This window comes from Rattus norvegicus, chromosome 20 (assembly GCF_021556685.1).
Source record: "Rattus norvegicus strain SHRSP/BbbUtx chromosome 20, alternate assembly SHRSP_T2T, whole genome shotgun sequence".
NCBI classification, from domain to species: domain Eukaryota; kingdom Metazoa; phylum Chordata; class Mammalia; order Rodentia; family Muridae; genus Rattus; species Rattus norvegicus.
In genome coordinates this window covers 4,689,666-4,713,354 of record NC_141553.1, presented here as the reverse complement: position 1 = coordinate 4,713,354, position 23,689 = coordinate 4,689,666, and the positions used below count along the sequence as shown (strand labels likewise).

At 56.1% G+C, this 23,689-nt stretch overlaps 3 protein-coding genes across 28 annotated transcripts in view; 2 read left to right on the top strand and 1 right to left on the bottom strand.

Moving 5' to 3' along the window:
• C2 (complement C2) overlaps positions 1-3,142 on the bottom strand; it is a 30,397-nt gene extending 27,255 nt beyond the window's left edge. The window contains 1 exon segment of the mRNA NM_001428631.2: positions 3,074-3,142. The gene's annotated coding sequence lies outside the window, so the exon portion shown is untranslated.
• Zbtb12 (zinc finger and BTB domain containing 12) lies at positions 2,716-5,562 on the top strand. The gene is given in 2 exon segments (NM_001134991.2): positions 2,716-2,948; positions 3,398-5,562. A coding segment is annotated over 1 exon segment (1,380 nt). The 5' UTR covers positions 2,716-2,948; positions 3,398-3,417; the 3' UTR covers positions 4,798-5,562.
• Positions 5,563-6,654: 1,092 nt separating this feature from the next.
• On the top strand, positions 6,655-23,606 carry Ehmt2 (euchromatic histone lysine methyltransferase 2). 26 transcript variants are annotated; one of them, XM_087597628.1, is made up of 28 exons: positions 6,655-6,718; positions 7,365-7,431; positions 7,539-7,745; positions 7,847-8,103; positions 11,560-11,641; positions 11,738-11,775; positions 11,864-12,019; positions 14,253-14,390; positions 14,475-14,589; positions 14,740-14,841; positions 15,040-15,188; positions 15,281-15,424; positions 15,502-15,737; positions 15,813-15,995; positions 16,101-16,183; positions 16,461-16,567; positions 16,660-16,782; positions 16,888-16,989; positions 17,313-17,417; positions 17,514-17,668; positions 17,765-17,932; positions 20,319-20,463; positions 20,647-20,724; positions 21,039-21,154; positions 21,255-21,341; positions 22,186-22,264; positions 22,433-22,608; positions 23,195-23,606. In XM_087597628.1, the coding sequence occupies exons 1-28, from the start codon at positions 6,677-6,679 to the stop codon at positions 23,373-23,375; spliced, it is 3,621 nt and encodes a 1,206-aa protein (XP_087453754.1). In that variant the 5' UTR covers positions 6,655-6,676; the 3' UTR covers positions 23,376-23,606.
• Positions 23,607-23,689: the final 83 nt, after the last annotated feature.

The following is a 23,689-nucleotide window of genomic DNA, read 5'->3' as shown; positions in this document are numbered from 1 at the left end:
CCCAATGAAAACTTGGGCCCAGATGCTTCGGTGAAAGCACCCAGCTGACCAACATCCCAGAAGCAATGCCCTTCTCTCCGACCTTCTCACACTCAATGTCCCTCCCTTCTACTTCCTGACCAAGCTCTTGGATTAAAGGTATGAGCCACACCAGCACCAAAAACAGGTTTTTCCAGTAACGGACACAATGTCAGGGCTCACAGTGTGATCAAATGTCCTGCAGCAGTGGTGGGGGTGGGGTGGGGTGGGGGAGGTATACATTCCCGGGCAGGAGTGTGGAGGTCAACTTTCAGGAGATTGGTTTCTCCTCCCATCCATCCCTCTTCCACACTGAGCCATCTCCTAGCACCCTCTTTGAAGCCTTTTGGCACTGGATCCCCCAACTGACAGTAGTGATCGGTGACTGGCTGTGGGGTTGGGGATTTAGCTCAGTGGTAGAGCGCTTGCCTAGCAAGCACAAGGCCCTGGGTTCGGTCCCCAGCTCCGAAAAAAAGAAAAGAAAAAATATATATTTTCTTTTAAGTTACATATATTTGTGTGTGAGGGGGGAGGAGGGAGAGGTACCTGTGAGTGCAGTACCTGCAGAGGCCAGAAGAGGGCGCTGCGCTGGATCCCCTGGAGCTGAAGTTACAAGCAGTTGAGAAGCCCCCACAAGGGTGCTAAGAGAGGGAACTGTTCTTTTCACCAAGAGCGACCTCCAATCCCCAAACTCTTCCGGCTTGTTTGTTTGTTTTGAGATAAGGTCTCTATTTAACCCTGGCTGTCCAGAAACTATGTAGAACAGGCTGGCCTCAAACTCACAGAGATCCATCCACCTGCCTCTGCCTCCTGAGTGCTGGGATTAAAAGCCTGGGTCATCCCTCCTAGTTCCAACCTCGCTCCAAACTTCCCCCCACCCACCACCTTTTGATGGGGTGGGATTTTAAGACAGGGTCTCTCTGTGTAGCCCTGACTCTCCTGGAACTCGCTCTGTAGACCAGGCTGGCCTTGAACTCAGAGAATCTGTTTGCTTTGGTCTCTCCAGCGCTGGGGTTAACCGTGTGCATCCCCGCAGCCAACCTGGCCAAACTCACCTGGTGGTGGCACAGGTCTTTAATCCCAGCGCTTGGGATTAAATCCCAAGATGACTGAGTTCAAGGCCAGCAGAGTCTACAGAGCGAGTTTCAGTATAGCCACGGTAATACAGAGAAACTGTCTTGAGAAAAGAAAGTAAAGAAAGAAAGAAGAAAACAAAGAAACTGCTACAGTCTATTTTTCATAAAAGCACAAACACACACACACACACACACACACACACACACACACACAAAACACAAAACAAAACGTTACCACAGATTCATCCAGGGTGTATCTGTTCAGTGTATGTGAGGCTCCCTAGAAACCTCCATCAGCCTGGTAAGCACTCAGGACCTTGAGTTCAAAGGTAAAGACACCAAGATTCAGAGAATTGACTCACCCAAGGTCTCTCTCCCTTGTGCATTAGACATTGAATATGGCTTTAAACAAGGCACACCAAAGGCCTATGCTCCCCCTAAAATCCACAGCTAAGGTATGGCCTTCCCGCTCTCTCCCTGCGCCTCCTCCGGGAACGGGGTATCCCCATTCAATCAGGAATGGACTTTGTACGGGTGGATGCTGGTCCAGCTGAAAGCTAATGACTTTAACACTCAGCCATTTATTGTCTGGCTTTTTATTTGCAAAACACAGCCCATAACTTAACTCCTGTATTCAAGAAGTAACAATCTTTAAGGGGAAACCAGTTATTGACTACATTGGGTAACAAGCTGCATAGCATCCTCTTAGGAGTTACAATGAAAGCCAGGCGCAGAGTATCGTGGATATCTAGGGCTGGGGAGCGACTTTCTGGATAAGATGCTGTGGAACGGAAGGAAGGAGTGGGTGCAGGGAAAATTATAGCTGGTACATTAATACCAATATAAATAATTGCACAATTTGCAGGGTTAGTCCCAGGGTTAATTACACAGCGGAGGTGAAATGCCTAATCGTCTGCTTTATGAGCGGAGTTCTTGGCCTTGGCAAGAAGTCGGAATGGATGAAATAGAAGGATGATTTAAGTAACTGTGTGCTCTAAGCCGGGCAAGCTGGGAACGCTGGTTCACCAGGCTTTGTGGAAAGTGAAATTCTCTTTTAGATCAGTAGGATGACAGTGGACACTAGCTTCAGAAGACTTGGAAAAGTCTGGAAGTGTGTCCTGAGGAACTGTGCACATATTCAACAGAGGATGCACCCGAGGGCAGCAGTGATCCAAAGATCCGTAGGCCACCAGCAGGTCCGAGGCTCTGGGAGGTGGCCCGAGCCCACGCAGCTGGGCGGGAGCGACGCCTCGCGGGAGAGCAGGTGGCCGCGCAGATTGCGCAGCTCCCAGAGCGCGCGCGCTGGCGGGGGGTGGGGGAGCGCGGGGCAGGCGGGGCTAGCGGGGACGCGCTGGGGCGCGGGAGGGGGGGCGCCAGGAGCCGGGGGCGGGGCCGGGCGCGCGGGCCTTGGCGCGCACGCGCAGACGGGCCGCGGGACCCAGAGGCAAAGAGGAGGGGGAGCGTGAAATAGGGGGGGGTGTGGAGCGTATTTCCGCTCTGGCGGACAAATAATCCTGGCCAAAGGGGAGGCACGACTGTCCAGCCCTTTAACCGCGTGGGGGTGTCGGGGGAGAAAAGGGGGGTCGGGGAGGGGGAATCCTGCTCCTTTAATTCCCTCCCCTCTTCCTCCGCCCCGAGTCCGCGAGGACGCAGCGCTGCGCGGGGCCTTGGAACACTCGGCACGAACTGCCCCCGCCCCTCCCCCTCCCGCCCACGCGGAGCCGGCCCGCGCGCGCGCCCCGTGCACCCCCGCGCCTGCGCGCTGCCCCGGCCCTGCCCGAGTGTGGGGGGCGTCGCTGGCCCCGGGGGGGTGGGGGACCAGGGGGGAAAAATCAGCACGCGGAACCGGGCCAGGTGAGAGGCGCGTGCACCCAGGGTCGTGAGTCTGGGTGGGGGGGCGTGCCACGGAGATCTGCGCGTGGGAGGGGGGCGTGCACGACCTGTCCGGGCGGTGGGAGGACGTGAAAAGGGGGACTCACAGCAGCGCGGCCCAGGCTAGAGCGAGGCGGGTGAGGAGAGCCTGCAACCAGGGGCCACCCCAGAGTTGCAATCCTCTGGTTTTCCCCCCACCCACCCCTTTATCCATTCTCCCATGGGCGCGCGGGCCGCGGGACTGGGGGGTGTGGACGCCGCTGCCCCGCCCCCGGGAACCACGCCTCCCTCCTCGGAGGGACCGCGCCTCCTTGGAATTGGGGAAACTGAGGGAGGCGCGCCAAGACTAGGGAGGTAGGGATGAGGGATCTGGAGCCTTGGCCTCCGACAGCCAGAGACCTTTGTCTCTGACCCGTTTCCTTCCCACCCAGGGCAGTCCACTCCCGCCACAATGGCCTCTGGGGTGGAAGTCCTGCGCTTCCAGCTGCCTGGCCACGAGGCCGCAACGTTGCGGAACATGAACCAGCTCCGTGCAGAGGAGCGGTTCTGCGATGTGACCATCGTGGCTGACAGCCTCAAATTCCGTGGCCACAAGGTCATCCTGGCCGCCTGCTCACCGTTCCTCCGGGACCAGTTCTTGCTGAACCCCAGTTCTGAGCTGCAGGTCTCACTGATGCACAGCGCGCGTATTGTGGCGGACTTGCTCCTCTCTTGCTACACGGGCGCCCTGGAGTTCGCAGTCAGGGACATCGTGAACTACCTGACAGCAGCCTCCTACCTGCAAATGGAGCATGTGGTGGAGAAGTGCAGGAATGCCCTCAGCCAGTTCATTGAGCCCAAAATAGGCCTTAAAGAAGATGGGATCAGCGAGGCTAGCCTCATGAGCAGTGTCAGTGCCACCAAGTCCCTCCTCCCTCCAGCCAGGACCCCAAAGCCAGCTCCAAAACCCCCGCCGCCACCTCCTCTACCCCCTCCGCTCCTGCGACCGGTGAAGCTGGAGTTTCCTCTGGACGAGGACCTAGAGCTGAAGGCGGAAGAGGAGGATGAGGATGAGGACGAGGATGTTTCTGACATCTGCATCGTCAAGGTGGAGTCTGCCCTCGAAGTGGCACACAGGCTCAAACCCCCAGGAGGCCTAGCAGGGGGTCTGGGTATCGGGGCCTCTGTGGGCAGCCACCTGGGAGAGCTGGCCCAGAGTAGTGTGGCCCCCAACACCGTCGCCCCACCGCAAGGTGTGGTGAAGGCCTGCTACAGCCTGTCAGAGGACGCAGAAGGGGAAGGCCTGTTGTTGATCCCAGGAGGCCGGGCCAGTGTGGGGGCCACCTCAGGCCTAGTGGAAGCAGCAGCGGTGGCCATGGCTGCCCGGGGGGCGGGGGGCAGTCTGGGGGCAGGGGGGAGCCGGGGACCTCTGCCTGGGGGCTTTTCAAGTGGAAACCCCTTAAAGAACATAAAGTGCACCAAATGCCCGGAAGTGTTCCAGGGCGTGGAGAAGCTGGTCTTCCACATGCGCGCACAACACTTCATCTTTATGTGCCCGCGCTGCGGCAAGCAGTTCAACCACAGCAGCAACCTCAACCGCCACATGAACGTCCACCGTGGCGTTAAGTCACATTCCTGTGGCATCTGCGGCAAGTGCTTCACTCAGAAGTCCACGCTGCATGATCACCTCAACCTGCACTCGGGAGCGCGGCCCTACCGCTGCTCCTACTGTGATGTGCGCTTTGCCCACAAGCCCGCCATCAGGCGGCACCTCAAGGAGCAGCATGGCAAAACCACAGCCGAGAACGTGCTGGAAGCTGGTGTGGCCGAGATCAATGTCCTCATCCGCTGAAGGGCCAAGAGGCTGGGGGGGTTCCTGGGCCCGGCAGAATTGGGGAGGGGAGGGGCTTCTGGGGCAGGCATACATTTTGAGGGAGGAGGATTGGAGAGAGACCTTGCCTCAAAGAGCAGAAGAAAAAGATGGAGCCGGAGACAGGGTTGACATGGCTGAGGGAATATGGGGTCCCAAAGAAAGATTTCTTTTATTGAAGAGGTGCATAAACGATGAGGAGGAAGGGGGGAAAAACAAGCAATGATGAAAGTTTTGGAGTACAGCACTTCCCTGGGTAAAGCTTAAAGCTGCCTCGGGGGGAGGAGTCTAGCGTTTCTTGAGGTGGGTGGGGGTGGGAGTTGTAGGGGGATTGCCTGGGTGCAGCTTACTTGTTCCTGGTTAGAATAGATCACAGGGAGAAGGGAGAGGAGGGTGACCCAAGTATGATGTCCCAGAAAAAGGAGGGGAGGCGAATCTTGCATGCTGGGGAAGTGGGACAGTACAAAGCTCACTGGAAATGAAAGGAAAGTGATATATGTGTCAGGTAAGAGAACAGGGTGGGCAACCTGGGTAGATAATGAGACATTGGGGTACAGTAGGGAGAGCAGTGAGTAGCGGAGGGGTGGGGGGCAGGGCACTTAGGAAAAAGGACACGAGGGGGCTGTTGGGGGAGGGAGAGGAGTAGAGACTTATACAGTATTTTTTAAGAAAACGTATTTTTTAGGATTTTTTCTGGAGTCTGGGGTTTTAGTTTTTCTTTGTTTTCCACAAAAATAAAAAAAAAAACCAAAAACACATTTTTTTCCTTTATATTCTGGCAACTGCATGTGTGTGACTACTCACCATAGATTCTCCCAGCGCTAACAACTGCAGTCTGGTGCCAAAAGGAGTCCAGCTCTCAAGCAGAGACTAGGAACACGCCCTAAACACCTTGGCAGAAACTTTATCACACGAGTGATTGGCAGCCCCAGTGCTGGAGTAGACCTTGTGGGGTTTGGTAGCAGTGCAAGCCATGGACCACAGGTGGCCAATGAACCCACAGAGATGGCAAGCAGGCATCAGTTCGAATTTTAAGGAAAGTCGAAATACCAGCTCAACTTACAGTCCATTACCTAGAAGACTACATTTCCCAGAAAGCTCTGAAAAGTTTTTTAAATCCAAAGAGAACTACAGTTCCCAGAAGACGCCGAATTGGCCTCGGGCCCAGTAACATAACTACCTGCTTGTCTAATACTGTGTGTAAAACCAATGCAGGCATTTTCCAACTTTGCTCAGGACTTAATGCCTGGACAGGGATGGTGCCCTCGATAGTGTTCAGGGCTTGTATACTTGCCGTGTCCACCATTCACGCTTAGCTGTCAGCTGGACCATGAGCCCCCGATGGTATTTGGGCAGAAATAGTTACTGTCAATAGACTGTAGTCGCCCTCGAGGCCTCCGCTGCGTTCAGTTGTCATCTCTAGTGCAACAGAAGACATTTCCCCTCCCAGATTTTCAAAAGCACACTGACCCAGAAGTAAAGGTGTCTTCCGAGAGTCTCTGTCGCCCCTTCTTGTGCACTAGAGTCTAAAACTAAGAGCCAGCCTTCAATCTGGCGGCTCAGAACCAGAAAGACACACGCGGCAGCTGCAGAGGCTCAGGCTACACGTGTTACCCAAACCGGGCGGGGACAGGGAAGCCACAGCCCAGTCGGGCCTCACCCTTGGCTCCCGGCGGAGCCGAGGCTAGGAACGAACGCCCTCTCCCCTACAACCCCAGTTCTGGACCTCCAGGGCCATTTTGGGGGGCAAAAATGTCCAAAAGGCCCGCAGCGGCTCCTTTAAGGCGTCTTCTCGCCCTCCCTCCCTGTCCACGTGACCCGGGGCGGCCGCGCGCCGGCTCGGCCCCCCGCGCAAGCGGCGATGGCGGCGGCGGCGGGAGCTGCTGCGGCGGCGGCCGCCGAGGTGCGGAAGGGGAGGGGGAGAGGCGGGTGCATGCCCGCGCGCGCGCCCGGGGGAAGCGCGCGCTCGTGCAATGCTCCGGGGGTGCAACGGGGCCGGGGGGCCCGAGCCGAACTTGCAGCAAACCAGGGGGCCAACACCGGGGGCGGATGAGGGGACCAGGGGGTGGGAGGTGGGGGGAGTGGGCGCCGAGTCGCACGTGCCGCCGCCCGCTGCCCCTGCGTGGGCGGTGGGCACCGCGACCCCGGGAGCACGCGCGAGGGGCGCGAGGGGCCGTCCGCCGGGCTGGGGCGCAGCGGGCGTTGCAGGGGTTGGTGGCCGGGGTCCCCGCGGCCTGGGGGACAAAGGGGGAGCGGCGCGTGCAGCCGGGAGGAGGGGGCGGGGCCGGGGCGCCGAGGCCCCGCCCCCTCCCCCTCCTCTGCTCCCGGCCCCAGAGATGCGGGGTCTGCCGAGAGGGAGGGGGCTGATGCGGGCCCGGGGGCGGGGGCGTGCGGCCCCCACGGGCGGCCGCGGCCGGGGTCGCGGGGGCGCCCACCGTGGACGAGGTAGGCCCCGAAGCCTGCTCTCGCTGCCCAGGGCCCAGGCGTCTTGGGCCCCCCAGCTGCCTGCCGGGCTGACCGGCCCTCCGGTCCCTTGTCTCCCCTCCCAGGGGGAGGCCCCCGCTGAGATGGGGGCGCTGCTGCTGGAGAAGGAGCCCCGAGGAGCCGCCGAGAGAGGTGAGTGCGGCCCGGGCAGGCCCGACCGGACCTCCACCCTCCCCACCCCCAACACGGGATCCGGGCAGCCTGGAGCCCTGAACTTTTTCTTTTCCCCTCCCCGACAGTTCATGGCTCTTTGGGGGACACCTCTCATAGTGAGGAGACCCTTCCCAAGGCCAACCCCGACTCCTTGGAGCCTACCAGCCCCTCCTCTCCGGCCTCTGTCACTGTCACCGTCGGCGATGAGGGGGCTGACACCCCTGTCGGGGCCACACCGCTCATCGGGGAGGAACCCGAGAACCTGGAGGGAGATGGGGGTCGAATCCTGCTGGGTGAGAGGCTGGGGAGCGAGGGAGAGGGGGTGTAAAGGGGGCTTTCTGCATTTCTGCTTACCCTGCACCCCCCCACCCCCGTCTGCCTGCCTCTTTTCTAGGCCATGCCACAAAGTCATTCCCCTCTTCCCCCAGCAAGGGGGGTGCCTGTCCCAGTCGGGCCAAAATGTCAATGACAGGGGCAGGAAAGTCGCCCCCCTCGGTCCAGAGTTTGGCCATGAGGCTGTTGAGCATGCCTGGGGCCCAGGGAGCTGCAACTGCTGGGCCTGAGCCCCCTCCGGCAACAACTGCCGGCCAGGAGGGGCAGCCCAAAGTACACCGAGCTCGGAAAACCATGTCCAAGCCTAGCAACGGACAGGTGAGAGTGTGGAAGTCGGGTGGAAAAACTGGGGGAGTCTGGCTGGGAATTTGTTTTGTTTTTGTTGGTGGTTTTGGGTTTTTTTGGTGGTTTTTTTTTCTTCCGGGATTTAGCCTCCGGACCTCTTGTATTCAGATTTTTTTTTTTTTTTTCGAATTTACCAATAGGCTACCAAGTGTCAGCCTCTGGGCTGGGCTTCTGTGAGCGGAGTAATTGTCGGCTTCCTGGAGTTTGTGTTCTTGGGGGAGGGGTGGTCAGCAGCGGAGACTGACAGATGTAGAGTTAATTATGTAGTTATTGTCCTATAATTACACTTATACAAATGACCGGGCTGATCAGCCTTCCCGGTTTGTGTGTGTGTGTGTGTGTGTGTGTGTGTGTGTGTGTGTGTGTGTGTGTGTTTTGTTTTGTTTTTGTTTTGCCTTTGAGCAAGCGCCTAGGGAAGGGTTTTTGTTTGTTTGTTTGTTTTGTTTTGTTTTTAAATCCCTACTTTGAGACCATTTTCAAACCAGATAAAGTTCTTACTGGGAACTCTTCCTTGGGGGGTGACAAGAACCCCAGAGTCAAAATTATGCAAAGTTTTAAAAGCTCCTGACTCACCTTAAGTGTGGCTTGGGCTGGGTCTTGTTTGCTTTGCTGTTGTTTGTTTTGAGGGGCTTATTTTGTTTGGGGGGAGGGTGTGTGTGTGTGTGTAAGTAATAAGATCTCGCTGTGTAGCCCTAGGTGGCTGGTTCTGTAGACTAGGTTGGGTTAGCTCACAGAGGTCCACCTTGCTCTGTCCCCCACTTCCTGGGGTTGCAGGTGCCACACACCTGCCTTTTATTTATTTTATTTTTGTTTTTGAGACGGTCTCATGTAGCTCGGGCTGACTGAACTTGCTATAATACCAAGGATTTCGTCTTGAGCCAGCCTCTGCATTTAATTTTTTTCCTTTTTTTTTTTTTTTTTTTAAAAACATATGCTTTATGCTTGTGGGTGGTTAATCTGCATGTATGTCTGAGAACCACCGTGTGTGTCTGGGGTGCCCTTCAAGGCAAGAGGGTGGTGGATCCCCTGGAGCTTGAGTTTGAAGGAGTTGTGAGTCAGTGCTGGGAACCCAACCTGGGTCTCCCCCTTGCTCTTAACCACTGAGCCACCTCTCCAACTGCTCTCATTGCTGTGCTTCTGGGAAAGGGATTACCTCATCATGGTGGGACTGTATTCCTCTGGTACAGAAGGCCGTGTGTGAGGCTCAGACCCCTCATAAAATTATGAGAGCAGCCAAGAGGCAGAGGCCAGCTAAGCTATCAACATTTGCGTGTGACTTAGGCGTCTCTTCCTTACAGAGACGTTGTAGATGACTAGTGGATGTCCGTATCGGTAGTTTAAGACTGATTACAGACTTCTAGAGTTTTATCTATTGCTGGGTGTTGGTGGCACACGACTTTAGTGCCATTACTTGAGAGGCAGAGGCCGGCAGTTGAAGGCCAGCCTGGTTTCTTGGACAGTCAAGGCTACACAGGAAAACCCTGTCTTGAAAGAACACTTATTTTAAGTGTGCTTGTGGAACGGGGGAGGGGCACAGAAGAGGACATGTTTGCGGAGCCTGGTCTCTGCCTTTTCATGGTATCCAGGGAGTCAGACTCAGGTTTAGGTTTGCACAGCAAGCACGCCTACCCGCTGAGCCATCTTGCTGGCCCGATGTTCTCTCTTTAATTGGCTTGTTTTGTTTTCTTTTCTAAGGTTTGTTTTATGTGAGTACACTGTAGCTGTTTGTTTTTAAGATTTACTTATTATATATGAGTACACTGTCTTCAGATTCACCAGCAGAGGGCAGTAGATCCCATTACAGATGGCTGTGAGCCACCATGTGGTTGCTGGGAATTGAACTCAGGACCTCTGGAAGAGCAGCCAGTGCTCTTAACCACTGAGCCATCGCTCCAGCCCCGGGTTTTGGTTTTTCGTGATGGTTTTGATGGTTTTGAAATGGTTGAGCCCTGTGGCGGGAGGGATGACTGGTGGTCAGGTGTGCTTATGAATGTCAACATCGGCAGTTTAAAGACTGCCTTGCTTAGGCACGTCTTTTTTTTTTTTTTTTTTTTTTTTTTTTTTTTTTTGGTTCTTTTTTTCCGGAGCTGGGGACCGAACCCAGGGCCTTGCGCTTCCTAGGTAAGCGCTCTACCACTGAGCTAAATTCCCCAGCCCCCTTTTTTTTTTTTTTTTTTAAAGATATCTCGATTCTATTTGTTTTATTTATTTATTTGTATATGAGTACACTGTAGCTGTCTTCAGAAGCACCAGAAGAGGGCGTCAGATCCCATTACAGATGGTTGTGAGCCACCATGTAGTTGCTGGGAATTGAACCTGGGACCTCTAGAAGAGCAGTCTGTGCTCTTAACCGCTAAGCGATTTCCCCAGTCCCCAGGCACATCTTTTAAAGGTGGTCCTGTGTAAGACTCTGGTTCAGATCCCGGCATCACATGGCCGCTCACAGCCACAGTGTCAAGGGGTCTTGTGGCTCCTCCTGGCCTCCTTCCAGCCCCTGCACACATGGAGTGCACAAATTCAGGAAGACCCGTGGATAAGCAGCCAATGCATATGGCTCCACGTCAGAGACCTGTGGGTTTCTTTTTTTTTTTTTTTAAAGATTTATTCATTTATTATATATAAGTACACTGTAGCTGTCTTCAGATACACCAGAAGAGGGCATTGGATCTCTTTACAGATGGTTGTGAGCCACCATGTGGTTGCTGGGAATTGAACTCAGGACCTCTGGAAAAGCAGTCGGGTGCTCTTAACCGCTGAGCCATCTCTCCAGCCCCCGACCTGTGGGTTTCTGTTCATGCTTTTTCCTATATCCCTCTGTCCAGGGATTTTCTTTTCTTTTTTTTTTCTTTTTTTTTTTTTAATTTATCTATTTTATGTATATGAGTTCAATGTCACTGTCTTTAGACACATCAGAAGAGGGCGTCAGATCCCATTACATAGGGTTGTGAGCCACCATGTGGTTGCTGGGAATTGAACTCAGGACCTCTGGAAGAGCAGTCAGTGCTCTAACCACTGAGCCACCTCTCCAGCCCTTCGGGTAGCATTTTCATTTATTTATTTTTTCTGTTGGGTAGCATTTTTGAGGTACAGCCAGACACAACACTCGCACCTGGGCCCCAGGCTGAGGGAGCAGACTGGTAACTTTAATTTGGTAGCTTGCTTCTTTCGCTTAGCACAGTGTCCTTGTGGTGTCCGTCTGTCTGTTCCACCCTACCACCACCACCTCCACCGTTTGTGTCCAGGTCCCCTTTCTGTCGCTGGGTGTTCTGTGTGTTCTCGAGACAGGGTCTCCCTCTGTAGCCCTAGCTGGCCTGGGACTCAGATCTGCCTGCCTCCCAGGGTGCTGAGGTGAACGGTGCTGAGGTAGACCACCATACCTAGCCTGGGTGAGTAAATCCTCTGACCGAGAGTTGTTCCTTCACGCTCCAGCCTCCAGTCCCTGAGAAGCGGCCCCCTGAAGTCCAGCATTTCCGCATGAGTGACGACATGCATCTGGGAAAGGTGACTTCAGGTCAGTCGACTCCACTCCCCACACACACACTCCAGGAGGCTTGGTGTATTCTGTCCCAGGAGTTAGAGTTCAGTCCTCACTTTTCTGTCTTTCCAGATGTGGCCAAACGGAGGAAGTTGACCTCGGGCAGCCTGGTGAGCTGGAGAGGAAGACCCGTCCGGGCCGGGAAGGGGGTTGGTGGGTCAACGCCAGGAGCCTCAGACTTTGTGATCTTTTCTCTAGTCAGAGGACTTGGGCTCTGCTGGGGGCTCAGGAGAAGTGATCCTGGAGAAGGGAGAGCCCAGGCCTCTGGAGGAGTGGGAGACGGTGGTGGGCGATGACTTCAGCCTGTACTATGACGCGTACTCTGTGGATGAGCGGGTGGACTCTGACAGCAAGGTGTGCTGGTGTGCTGTTCTTACGTCTCCCTTTCTAATCTGTTCTTCCCCTTTAATACGAACCCTCTAGTTCAGTGCCCCACCATGTCTGCAACCATTTCTTTTTTTTTTTTTTTTTTTTTTTTTTGGGTTCTTTTTTTTTTTTCCGGAGCTGGGGACCGAACCCAGGGCCTTGCGCTTCCTAGGCAAGCGCTCTACCACTGAGCTAAATCCCCAACCCCTGCAACCATTTCTTGTATTCCTTCTCTCATCTCTGCTCCTCTCCTTCCAAGACGGTCTCCTCCCTGCTTCTGACGGCTTGTTTGCTCCCTTCGTATTGTTCGTTCGCTTTTGGCCAGTTTAGTTTGTTTGACAGGGTCTTACTAGTAGACCAAGCCCGCCTCAAATTTTTAGAAATCTGTCTGCCTCTGCCTCTTTAGTGTTGGGATGAAAGGCATATACTGCATACACCATGTGCGCGTGTGCGTGCGTGCATGTATGTGCATGCGCACACATGTGCACATGTGTGTGTGAGCATGTATTCCGGGCATGAGTGCGCCAGTGTGGTGTACGTGCATGTGTGTGTGCATGTGTGTGTGTGTGTGCGCGCACGTGTGGCGTGCGTGCATGCGGGTACTCATCTGGGGTTAGAGGACGGCATCTCTGGCTTGGCTCTCTTTCGATGTAGACTCTGGGGATTTTAATCTACAATGTATGGGGTTCAGTTTTCAGAATGCTTCCCCCAGTGTTTGAGGTTGAACCTGGAGCTCGCTTGGCAAGCACAGTAGTCAGGTGTGTGTTGCCAGGCAGGCTATGTTGGTGAGCACCTGGCTTTTTTCTGTGACCTCTGAGGAGTCTGAAGATCACTCAGATCTCACCCCAGAGCGGCAGGCACTTTCCCACTCAGCCATCCCCCCATCCCTCGGGTTCCTGTTTCATTTATTTAACACTCCGCTGTGGAAACTTTCCACTGATCAGAAAAGGGAAGAACGGTGAGCCCCAACACACAGCCAGCCACCCACACACACGCGGACAGAGCGAGTCGTAGGGCTTTGCTTGTGTGGAAGCGACTTCTCTTTGCACTTCCAAACAGGCCTCTGCTTTATTTTTGCTGACTTTGGGGTTAAACTCAAGGCCTCTCATGGCGAGCACTGAGCTGCTACTTAAATAATTTGAGGCCTCATCATTTACCGAGTGGCCTTGGAGTGGCCACACCTTCACTCACTCCTCATGGTCCGCCTGCCTCGGCCTTCCAGGGGGCTGGGATTAAAGGCAAGCTTTAATGGAGGATGGGGCTTGACACAGAGCCTCACTTTGTAGCCTTGGTTGGCCTTGAGCCTCTGCAGCACCTGCTTCTTCCTCCTATTTGCTTGTGAGCTGATGAAGCTGTTCACAGTTCTAGAGGTGAGATTCCCTTCGAGTGCCTAATACGCCGCTTGTCTCGGGGTGCAGTCGTGTAACCCAGGCTGTCCTCAGACTTGATATGTAGCCAGGGATGACCCTGAGCGTCTGGGTTGCTTTTTAGCGTGAATGAGTGGTTTTCCCTGCGTGTATATTGTACCAAGTGTGTGCCTCGTGCCCTTGGGAGTCAGAAGAGCCTTGGTACTCTGGGACCAGAGTAACGGACAGGTACGAGCCACCGTGTGGGTGCTGGGAGTTGAACCCAGGTCCTTTGCAAGAGCCACAGTGTTCTTAACCGCTGAGCCGTCTCTCCAGCCCCAGCTCCTGAGCTTCTGGTCCTCCTCCCCGCTCTGTCTCCCACATGTTTGGGCTGTAGGCGTGTCTGGTGCTTTCTTCTAGTTTTTGGGAAGAAGACGTGGAAGTGGGTACAGGTGTTTCCTTCCTGTTGCCTGTCGCTGGAACCTGTGTGGGTTGTGTGGCCATTTCTTTTACTGGTAAATGTTGACACGCTCCAGAGGCAGAGGTGTGGGATCTCTGTGAGTTCTAGGTAGTGGCCAGGACTACCCTCCTGAGTGAGGCCTTGTCACCACCTCCTCCACACCTCATGAGCTTTTCATAGAGTGGTTTGGTTGCCGTGGGTAGTCGTGTCTGTGTGTTTCCTAAACCCAGCCCTTTTCACTGCTGTGTCACGCTCTGCACCTCGGTCCCTATCCAGCCCTTCCCTGCCCAGATCCACCCCCTGGAGTTTCCCTGGTGGGGTGGCAATGACTGGGGACCTCAGTATTCACCATGTCTTGCTCTTGAAGGAGATGGCTGCCGTTTGCTGGTTTCCCAGCCTAATTTTTCTCTTTCAGTCTGAAGTCGAAGCTCTAGCTGAACAGTTGAGTGAAGAGGAGGAGGAGGAAGAGGAGGAAGAAGAAGAGGAAGAGGAGGAAGAGGAGGAGGAGGAAGAGGAGGAGGAGGATGAGGAGTCGGGCAACCAGTCAGACAGGGTAAGAGGAGGGACTGGCCTACCTAGAGGAGTCGGGGACTGTTCTGGGCCTGGAGCAGAGCTCTCGAATCTTCCTCTTCCACAGAGTGGCTCTAGCGGCCGACGCAAGGCCAAGAAGAAATGGCGGAAAGACAGCCCATGGGTGAAGCCATCCAGGAAACGGCGGAAGCGAGAGCCTCCGAGGGCCAAGGAGCCCAGAGGTAAGAAGGCCCCTCTGCTCCCGGGTCCCCTCCTCTGGCCCCAGAGAGCACACACTCGGATGCTCGAGCATGTTGACTGTGTAGACCGCATGTGCGCACGCGCCCAGGCCCCGTGAGCCCCCACTCTCACTCTCTCTGTCTCTGTGTCAGGAGTGAATGGTGTGGGTTCCTCAGGGCCCAGTGAGTACATGGAGGTTCCTCTGGGGTCCCTGGAGCTGCCCAGCGAGGGGACCCTCTCCCCCAACCACGCTGGTAATTAATTACCAACTTCCGGGATAGGGAGCCATCGGGGTGCCCACGGGGGTGGAGGGAAATCCTGCCAGAGCCGGGGTGTCCTGTGCCAGGCTTTGGGGTTCTAGAATGTGAAAGGGTGGCGGGGCGGGAAGGAGGGGACCCTTCCAGTGGGTGAGGGGCAAGGTCCCCCATCGTCTCTGTCTCTTCCTGTCTAAGGGGTCTCCAATGACACGTCTTCGCTGGAGACGGAGCGTGGGTTTGAGGAGCTGCCCCTCTGCAGCTGCCGCATGGAGGCGCCCAAGATTGACCGCATCAGCGAGAGAGCAGGACACAAGTGTATGGCCACCGAAAGTGTGGACGGAGAGGTGAGTCTGGGTACTGTTGGCTTAGGAGGCCCAGGGTGAACTAGCCTGGGCCCGTGCCTCACCCTCATACCCCCACCTTCCTCTACCGCTAGCTGCTGGGTTGCAATGCCGCCATCTTGAAGCGGGAGACCATGCGGCCGTCTAGCCGTGTGGCGCTGATGGTACTGTGTGAGGCCCATCGAGCCCGCATGGTCAAGCACCATTGCTGCCCAGGCTGTGGCTACTTCTGCACGGCGGTGAGTGGCCACTGGGGTAGATGGGCGGCCTGAGCAGCAAGAGAGAGCTTGGAGTGACTGCTGTCTCCCTTTCTCAGGGCACCTTCCTGGAGTGTCACCCCGACTTCCGTGTAGCTCACCGCTTCCATAAGGCCTGCGTGTCCCAGCTCAATGGGATGGTTTTCTGTCCCCACTGTGGGGAGGACGCCTCAGAGGCCCAGGAGGTGACCATCCCTCGGGGCGATGGGGGAACACCCCCGGTTGGCACTGTGGCGCCTGCCCCGCCACCCCTGGCACACGACGCCCCAGGGCGAGCGGATACCTCCCAGCCCAGGTACTGGCCTCCCCGGCCCGCCCCTTCCCCATCTTAATTCCCTTGCCCCCCAGACCTCAGACCCTTTTCCCACAGTGCCCGAATGCGAGGACACGGAGAGCCAAGGCGCCCACCCTGTGATCCCCTGGCCGACACCATTGACAGCTCGGGGCCTTCTCTGACTCTGCCTAATGGCGGCTGCCTCTCAGCTGTGGGTCTGCCCCCAGGGCCAGGCCGGGAAGCCCTGGAAAAAGCCTTGGTCATCCAGGAGTCCGAGAGGTGAGTTGGTGCTGTTTTCAGGGTACGACTGGTCCGGAACCGCAGGTGCTGCTATCGGTACTTAAATCTGAGCAGCCTACCTTCTCCCCCTCCGTCCCCGGGCAGGAGGAAGAAGCTGCGGTTCCACCCGCGGCAGCTCTACCTGTCGGTGAAGCAGGGGGAGCTGCAGAAGGTGATCCTCATGCTGCGTGAGTGTCCCTCCCACCCGGGGAACTGAGGCCTTGTATAGCGAGGAAGGTCACGTGGCCCTCTCGCTGATGGCAGTGGTGGTGTCCTGTGGGTGATGGGCATTGTTCCAGTGCGCAGCTCACAAGCTTTCGCAGAACCGCAGAACCGAGGCTGAGTGCTCCTCTAGTCCTGAGGGGCTGGCGCAGCTGCGTACCGGGCGGTCCTGGGACGCCTCCCTAGATGTAGGGCTGTCCCGTCCCCAGCCCTCTTACTGCTTTGTCTCCTCTCGGCCTGCAGTCGACAACCTGGACCCCAACTTCCAGAGCGACCAGCAGAGCAAGCGCACGCCCCTGCACGCAGCCGCCCAGAAGGGGTCCGTGGAGATCTGTCACGTGCTGCTGCAGGTCGGTCGTGGGGACCCTTCCCCGCCTCGCTGTCCAGCCCCCTCCGCAGCATGCCCTGTCCCTGGTGCCAGCCTTCCTGCTCCTCCTCACAGGCAGGAGCCAACATCAACGCCGTGGATAAGCAGCAGCGCACCCCGCTGATGGAGGCCGTGGTGAACAACCACCTGGAGGTGGCTCGCTACATGGTGCAGCTGGGCGGCTGTGTGTACAGCAAGGTGTGGGGCGGAGCCGTGCGGGGCGGGGCCCGGCGGTGGGAGGGAGGACGGATGCCTGGGCACCAAGTGCCAGCCGAAGGGCTCACTGGCTCCTGTCTCCCTCAGGAAGAGGATGGCTCTACCTGTCTCCATCATGCGGCCAAAATTGGGAACTTGGAAATGGTCAGCCTGCTACTGAGCACAGGGCAGGTGGACGTCAATGCCCAGGTCGGTGGCCTGGCCGCTGCTCCTGTACATAGGCCCCTTGGCCGTCCCTTGGGCTTCAGTCCTCACTTCTTCCTCAGCTGCTCTGACCCTCTCCCACCGCTCACATTGCTTCCCTCCTCGTTTCTTTGGTTCATGGAACTTGAGTCCCTCCTCTTAACCTCTGAGCACATCCAGCGAGGACCCCGCTGAGCCTGGGTGGGGAGGGTGTGCATCTGTGGAATGCCCCATGCTCTGGCTTTGGCTGTTCCCAGAGGTGCCCCTCAGCTTCCGTTTTCTGGCCAGCAAGTCTGGGCCCTGATTCCATTCCTCCTTCCGTCCCTCAGGACAGTGGGGGCTGGACACCCATCATCTGGGCGGCCGAGCACAAGCACATCGACGTGATCCGTATGCTGCTGACCCGGGGCGCCGACGTCACCCTTACCGACAACGTGAGGGGCACTCAAGGGAGCTGGGAGGACTGGTGGGGAGCAGGGGGACCCCGATCCTGTCACCTGCAACCCGATCTCTGTCCCTCACCTCCACAGGAGGAAAACATCTGCCTGCACTGGGCTTCCTTCACGGGTAGTGCCGCTATTGCCGAGGTCCTCCTGAATGCCCAGTGCGACCTCCATGCTGTCAACTACCACGGGGACACGCCCCTGCACATAGCCGCCAGGGAGAGCTACCATGACTGCGTTCTGTAAGCCCCAGCTTCCGGACCCACCTCCCCACACCCCACTCCCGGCACCCACACCCCACTGTCCAGTCTCTGACTCAGGTTTTCTATCCCTCTCAGGTTGTTCCTGTCCCGTGGAGCCAACCCTGAGCTTCGGAACAAAGAAGGGGACACGGCGTGGGATCTGACCCCAGAGCGCTCCGATGTGTGGTTTGCACTGCAGCTCAATCGCAAGCTTAGGCTCGGGGTAGGGAACCGGGTTGTCCGCACCGAGAAGATCATCTGCCGGTGAGTGCAGCCCAGATGCCACAGCTCCTCCACGTCTTCAGTCTCAGGCCCCTTGCCAGACGCAGGACGTCCCAGTAGCTCCTACAATCATCTTGCCTCTAAGGGAGGTGGAAATAAGGGGCCCTCAGTGGGCAAGGGAACCTGCAACCAAGCCTGACAAACTGAGTGCAGTCCCTGGAGAGCCATGTTTTTCTCTGGCTTACGAACACACAGCATGGCACAGTCGCACACCTGAAAAAAGCTAAAGGCAGGGTGTGGTGGCCACCCCTGTAATCTCAGCACGCAGGAGGCAGACGGTTGGTTGTTTTGAACCTGAGGCCAGCTTGGTTTGTATGTATTTAGTGAGTTCCAGGCCAAGGAGGGCCACATGGTGAGACCTTATCTTTCTTAAAATAAATGAAAAATAAATATGTAAGAAAAAGAAAGAAAAGGACATGTTTTCCAAGCCTTAGAGGTAGCTGAGGCAGGAGGATTGTGAGTTTGAGGCAGATACCCAAATAAGAGTTTCAGACAGGCTGGAGAGATGGCTCAGAGGCTAAGAACACTGACTGCTCTTCCAGAGGTCCTGAGTTCAATTCCCAGCAACCACATGGTGACTCACAGCCATCTGAAAGGGGATCTTCCGCCCTCTTCTGGCCTGCAGGTGTACATGCAGATAGAGCGCTCATAAACATAAGATAAATAAAGCTTTTTAAAAAAAAAAAAAAAGAATTTCAGACAGGAGCTGGGTGTCACCTGTGACCCCCTCCTATTCTGAAGGCTGGAGGAAGACCTGCCTCTTGAGCCCACGGGTTGGAGATCAGTATTTGTTATTATTGAGACTCAGACCTTAAAAAGGAAAATCAAACCAAACCAAAAAACCCCGCAAGGCTAGTGTGAGGCAACCCAACTACTGAATGTGCATTCTGAGTTCAAGCCAAGAACCCACCAGGAGAGAGCTGCCTCCTGAAGGTTGCCCTCTGACCTTAATTCCACACTGTATCCTGTGTGAGCGCACACACACAGAAATAGAAAGGTCCTCAAGCCAGGCGTGGTGGTTTAGACCTTTAATCCACTACTCTGGAGGGAGGCGAAGGCAGATCTCTGGGCTCTAGGGCTACACAGTGAGATGCTGTCTCAAGAAGGGAGCGGTTGGAGGCCACCAGGAATGTTCACTGTCTTTGAGGAGAGGATTTTTTTTTTTTTTTTTTTTTAAGACAGGGTTTCTCTGTGTAGCCCCGGCTGTCCTGGAAGTCACTCTGTAGACCAGGCTGGCCTTGAACTCACAGAGATCCCTGTGCCTCTGCCTCCCTAGTGCTGGGATTAAAAGGAGTGCATCACTCTGCCAGAAAGGACTGTGACCTCTAATGTTAGCACTGGGGAGGAGTAGCAGATGGATCTGAGTTCTAGGATAGCCAGAGCTACAGAATGAGAGTGTCTCAAAGAAAGGAAGGAAGAGGCAACATGTTAAAAAGTTAAAAAAGGGGGTCGGGGATTTAGCTCAGTGGTAGAGCACTTGCCTAGCAAGGGCAAGGCCCTGGGTTCGGTCCTCAACTCCGGGGGGGGGGGGGTAAAAAAGGGATCTGGAGAGATGGCTCAGCGGTTAAGAGCACTGGCTGCTCTTCCAGAGGTCCTGAGTTCAATTCCCAGCACCCACAGGGTGGCTCACAGCCATCTGTAACTTCAGATCCATGACCCAGAGGATCCATGCCTCCTTCTGACCTCTGCGGGCAGCAGGCATGCATGTGGGGTGCATACAGAAGTGCAGGCAAAGTATTCTTAACACGTAAAATGAGAAAATGTTTTTTCAGGTGAGCAGGAATACTAGTGCGTCCTGTGCTAGCTGGGTGCTTGCAGTCTGTGTCAGTGCTACACTAAGGAAGCGGGAAGGCCATGGTCTCACTTTTAAGGCCAGCCAAGCGAGGCATTATACCAAGGCTCAGCCTCCAACTAAAATTTAAAAGTCCAGAGTCCAGCAGGGTGATGACATATACCTCTAATCCTAGCCACTTGGGAGCTAGGGCAGGAGAGTCAAGAGTCCAAGTCATTCTTGGCTATCTCGCTATTTGGGGCCAGCAGGTTATATGATGCTGTATCTCACAGAGGAATATAAGGGGCCGGGGCCGGGGCCGGGGCCGGAGTAGAGTGTTTATTGGCCTCACATGCACAATGTTGTTGGGCCTCACCAAGAAACAAAGATAACCTGTGCGATGTTGAGGACATAATTATTTCTAAGCTGAGATTGTTTCCCTGGTGTCTTAACTTCCCTTTTTTTGTTTTCAAGAATGTCTCACCGCATGCACTGGGATTAAAGGTGCCACCACCCCAGCACCCTTATACGGAGGAATCCTTGAGCTTCCCCTCAGGAATGCTCCGGCCCCTACCTAACTTTACTGCCCTTCTGTAGGGATGTAGCCCGAGGCTATGAGAATGTGCCCATTCCCTGTGTCAATGGCGTGGATGGGGAGCCATGCCCAGAGGACTATAAGTACATCTCCGAGAACTGTGAAACGTCCACCATGAACATCGACCGAAACATCACTCACCTGCAGGTGAGACACAGGCCCCACCGGGCTCGAGGGAGCAGGGGCTGAAGGAGCCTGATGTGGGAGTCCCTCCACACTGGGGCACATGAAGACTCCCCCTCTCGCTGGGACCGTCACCAGCCAGCGTCCTGAAACGAACCCATGCTCCAGGGGAGAGCCCTCTCACTCACACCACTCCTTCCCGCCCAGCACTGCACGTGTGTTGACGACTGCTCCAGCTCCAACTGCCTGTGTGGCCAGCTAAGCATCCGATGCTGGTATGATAAGGTGCGTGTCCCTCACCTGGCCACTCCCACCAAGGAGCCAGGACCCTGCTCTGTTGGGGAAGAGATACAGGGTGTAGCAGGAAGTCCTGGTGCCCTGCCAGGAATGCAATGGGCCTCTCTGCTCACGTATATGCAAATGGACGCTGATGCCCGCCTGCACACTTCCTGGTCTCTGACCTCAGCCTGCAGACTCTGCACCGTCCTCTCCTGCTCTGGGCTGGGGTCAGAGTGGAGTTTCCTGTGGAGTCCTCTGGGTCCTGGGCAGCTGAAATGGGCCCCACAGAGAAACCACTGTCCCCTCCCTCCGCACCCCAGGACGGGCGGCTGCTCCAGGAGTTTAACAAGATCGAGCCCCCCCTGATCTTTGAGTGTAACCAGGCATGCTCCTGCTGGAGAAGCTGCAAGAACCGCGTGGTGCAGAGCGGCATCAAGTGAGGCGCGCGCCCCGGCACCCTGCCTCGCCTCCGCCTCCCCTTCCCTGGGGCCCTCCCAGGCGTCCCACACTCAGTGTGACTCCCTCTCCACCTCCAGGGTGCGGCTGCAGCTCTACCGGACGGCCAAGATGGGCTGGGGGGTCCGTGCCTTGCAGACCATTCCCCAGGGCACGTTCATCTGCGAGTAAGTTCACGCTAAGGCCGTGGCTGACACCTGCTGACACCCAGGCCCCACTCTGACCTGCCTGCTGCTCCTCCTGCACTGAGGACAGAGATGGGGCCCGCTCTGCCTGAACCCCTGATCTCCCTGTCACCATGCACGTCTCCACCCACCCAGTGCGTGTATTCCAGACATCATGTCCCCCCTTTTTATTGCACACTGCCTAGATGTGGCCTGTGGCAGACGACCCGGGTTTGAGTTGTGCACTGTTGTGTGTGAGCTGTGCACTGTTGTATGTCCCCGGCCACTTTATTTAACCTCTTTCAGCCTTAATCGTCTTTGTCGAGCAGAGAATAGCTTCTTCCTGTGAATTTCCTCCCCGTGGCCATTAGACTCCCCTAGGTCTCCTGTGGCCTTCAGAGCAGAGAAACCCTCTCACCTGCTCCCTCCAAGGTTTCTTTCTCTGCTCCCTGAATTTTTCAGACACCCATGTCTGTCTTTGCGTTGTGCAGTTTCTCTGCCAGCCACACGGGGCATCCTCACGGCTGATGTAGCTGTGCCTGGGCCCACCACCTGTGTGATTCTGTGTTCTGACACCTCCCCATGTCTAAACCTGGAACTTTCCACCCAGCCTGCCACCAGGGATGCTAATCCCCAGAACACGGGCCTACGCCCTCCCCCAACATCTCCTGCCATGCCTTTGCAGGTCTTGCAGGCTCTTTCCTCCCAACCCCCACCTCCTGCCTACCTGCTGTTCCAGCTGCACAGGGGGACCCCCAGTGGCTGGACTGTGTCCTGCTCCCTCCCCCTGGGTGGGAGGTGGGACCCGGAGCCCCGCTCACACGCAGAACCAGTTTCTGTCCAATAGGTACGTCGGGGAGCTGATCTCCGACGCCGAGGCAGACGTGAGAGAGGATGATTCTTACCTCTTCGACTTAGACAACAAGGTGGGAAGGCAGCACCTTTGTCCTCACTACCAAAGGCTGCTTTCTGGAGCCACCTGGGACATCTGGGAGTGGAGACCTGGGTGGAGGGACTGGGTGTCGCTGAAGGAAAACTAGCTGGTCAAGTGGGTAGAGGTGGGCATTAAGAGCACTGTGTGCCCCACTCCCCAGGATGGTGAGGTCTACTGCATTGATGCCCGTTACTATGGCAACATCAGCCGCTTCATTAACCACCTGTGCGACCCCAACATCATCCCTGTTCGGGTCTTCATGCTGCATCAAGACCTACGGTTCCCTCGCATCGCCTTCTTCAGCTCCAGGGACATCCGGACCGGGGAGGAGCTGGGGTGAGCAGTCTCAGCAGTCCTGGGCAGCCATTGGTGATCTTGTGTCCCCTGGGAGGGCTTGTCAAACAGTGCAAGGCAGGTGTCGGGGATAACACGTTCATGATCACAGCACTCAGGTGGCTGAGGCAAGAGGATCACAGAGAGTCCAGGCTACAGAGTGAGACCCTGTGTCAAAGAAAACGACAAAAAGAGGAGTCCAGTCTGCCCTGTTATCACTTGGCCACAAAATTCAAGGCCACCCAGGGGCATAGAGAGAGACCCTATCTTAAAAACAAACAACAAGGAAGGGGGTGGGGGCTAGGATGGTTGAATACTTGGAGAGTGTACTAGACCCTGGGCTGCATCCCACCTCCCACAGAGCCTCTGGAGATTCTGGTCACACGGCTGGTAGGCCAGAAGCCTGCATTTATGACAGTTCTCTGGGAGTGTGAGTCAACAGACCCAACAAGGGCTTGGAGACCATCTGGAGGAGAGGTTGTGCGGGAGGAAGTGGCTCCCTCCTAGAGAGGGGGCTCCCGTGGCTCTTTGAGATGGGCTTTGAGTGTCTGGATCCGTGCTCCAAGAGGTCCTGTGTTTCCTCTGCCAGGTTTGACTACGGCGACCGGTTCTGGGATATCAAGAGCAAGTATTTCACCTGCCAGTGTGGCTCTGAGAAGTGCAAGCATTCAGCTGAGGCCATCGCCCTGGAGCAGAGCCGCCTGGCCCGTCTGGACCCCCACCCGGAGCTGCTCCCTGACCTCAGCTCCCTGCCCCCCATCAACACCTGAGGACTGTTAAAATCCAGGCCGGGGCACTGCCCCTCAGACATTCCCCCATCGGAGGACCCCAGTAAGGCCTGGAAGGTTTACAGCCCCTCTCCCAGAGCTGGTTTCTCACTGGGAGTGAGTGACTTCAGGGCTGGCCTACCCCACTGAGCCTGGCCTCAGTTCGCTCATTGAAGTTGGGCCTCTGCCAACTGATTTTCTGTGCTCTCAATAAATGTTGGGTTTGGTAATAAACCATCCGGTGATTGTTTTTGAAGACTGTGGGGCTGAGGGAACAGAAGTGGATGGAAAGCAAACTGTGTGTGGGCTGCCACCTG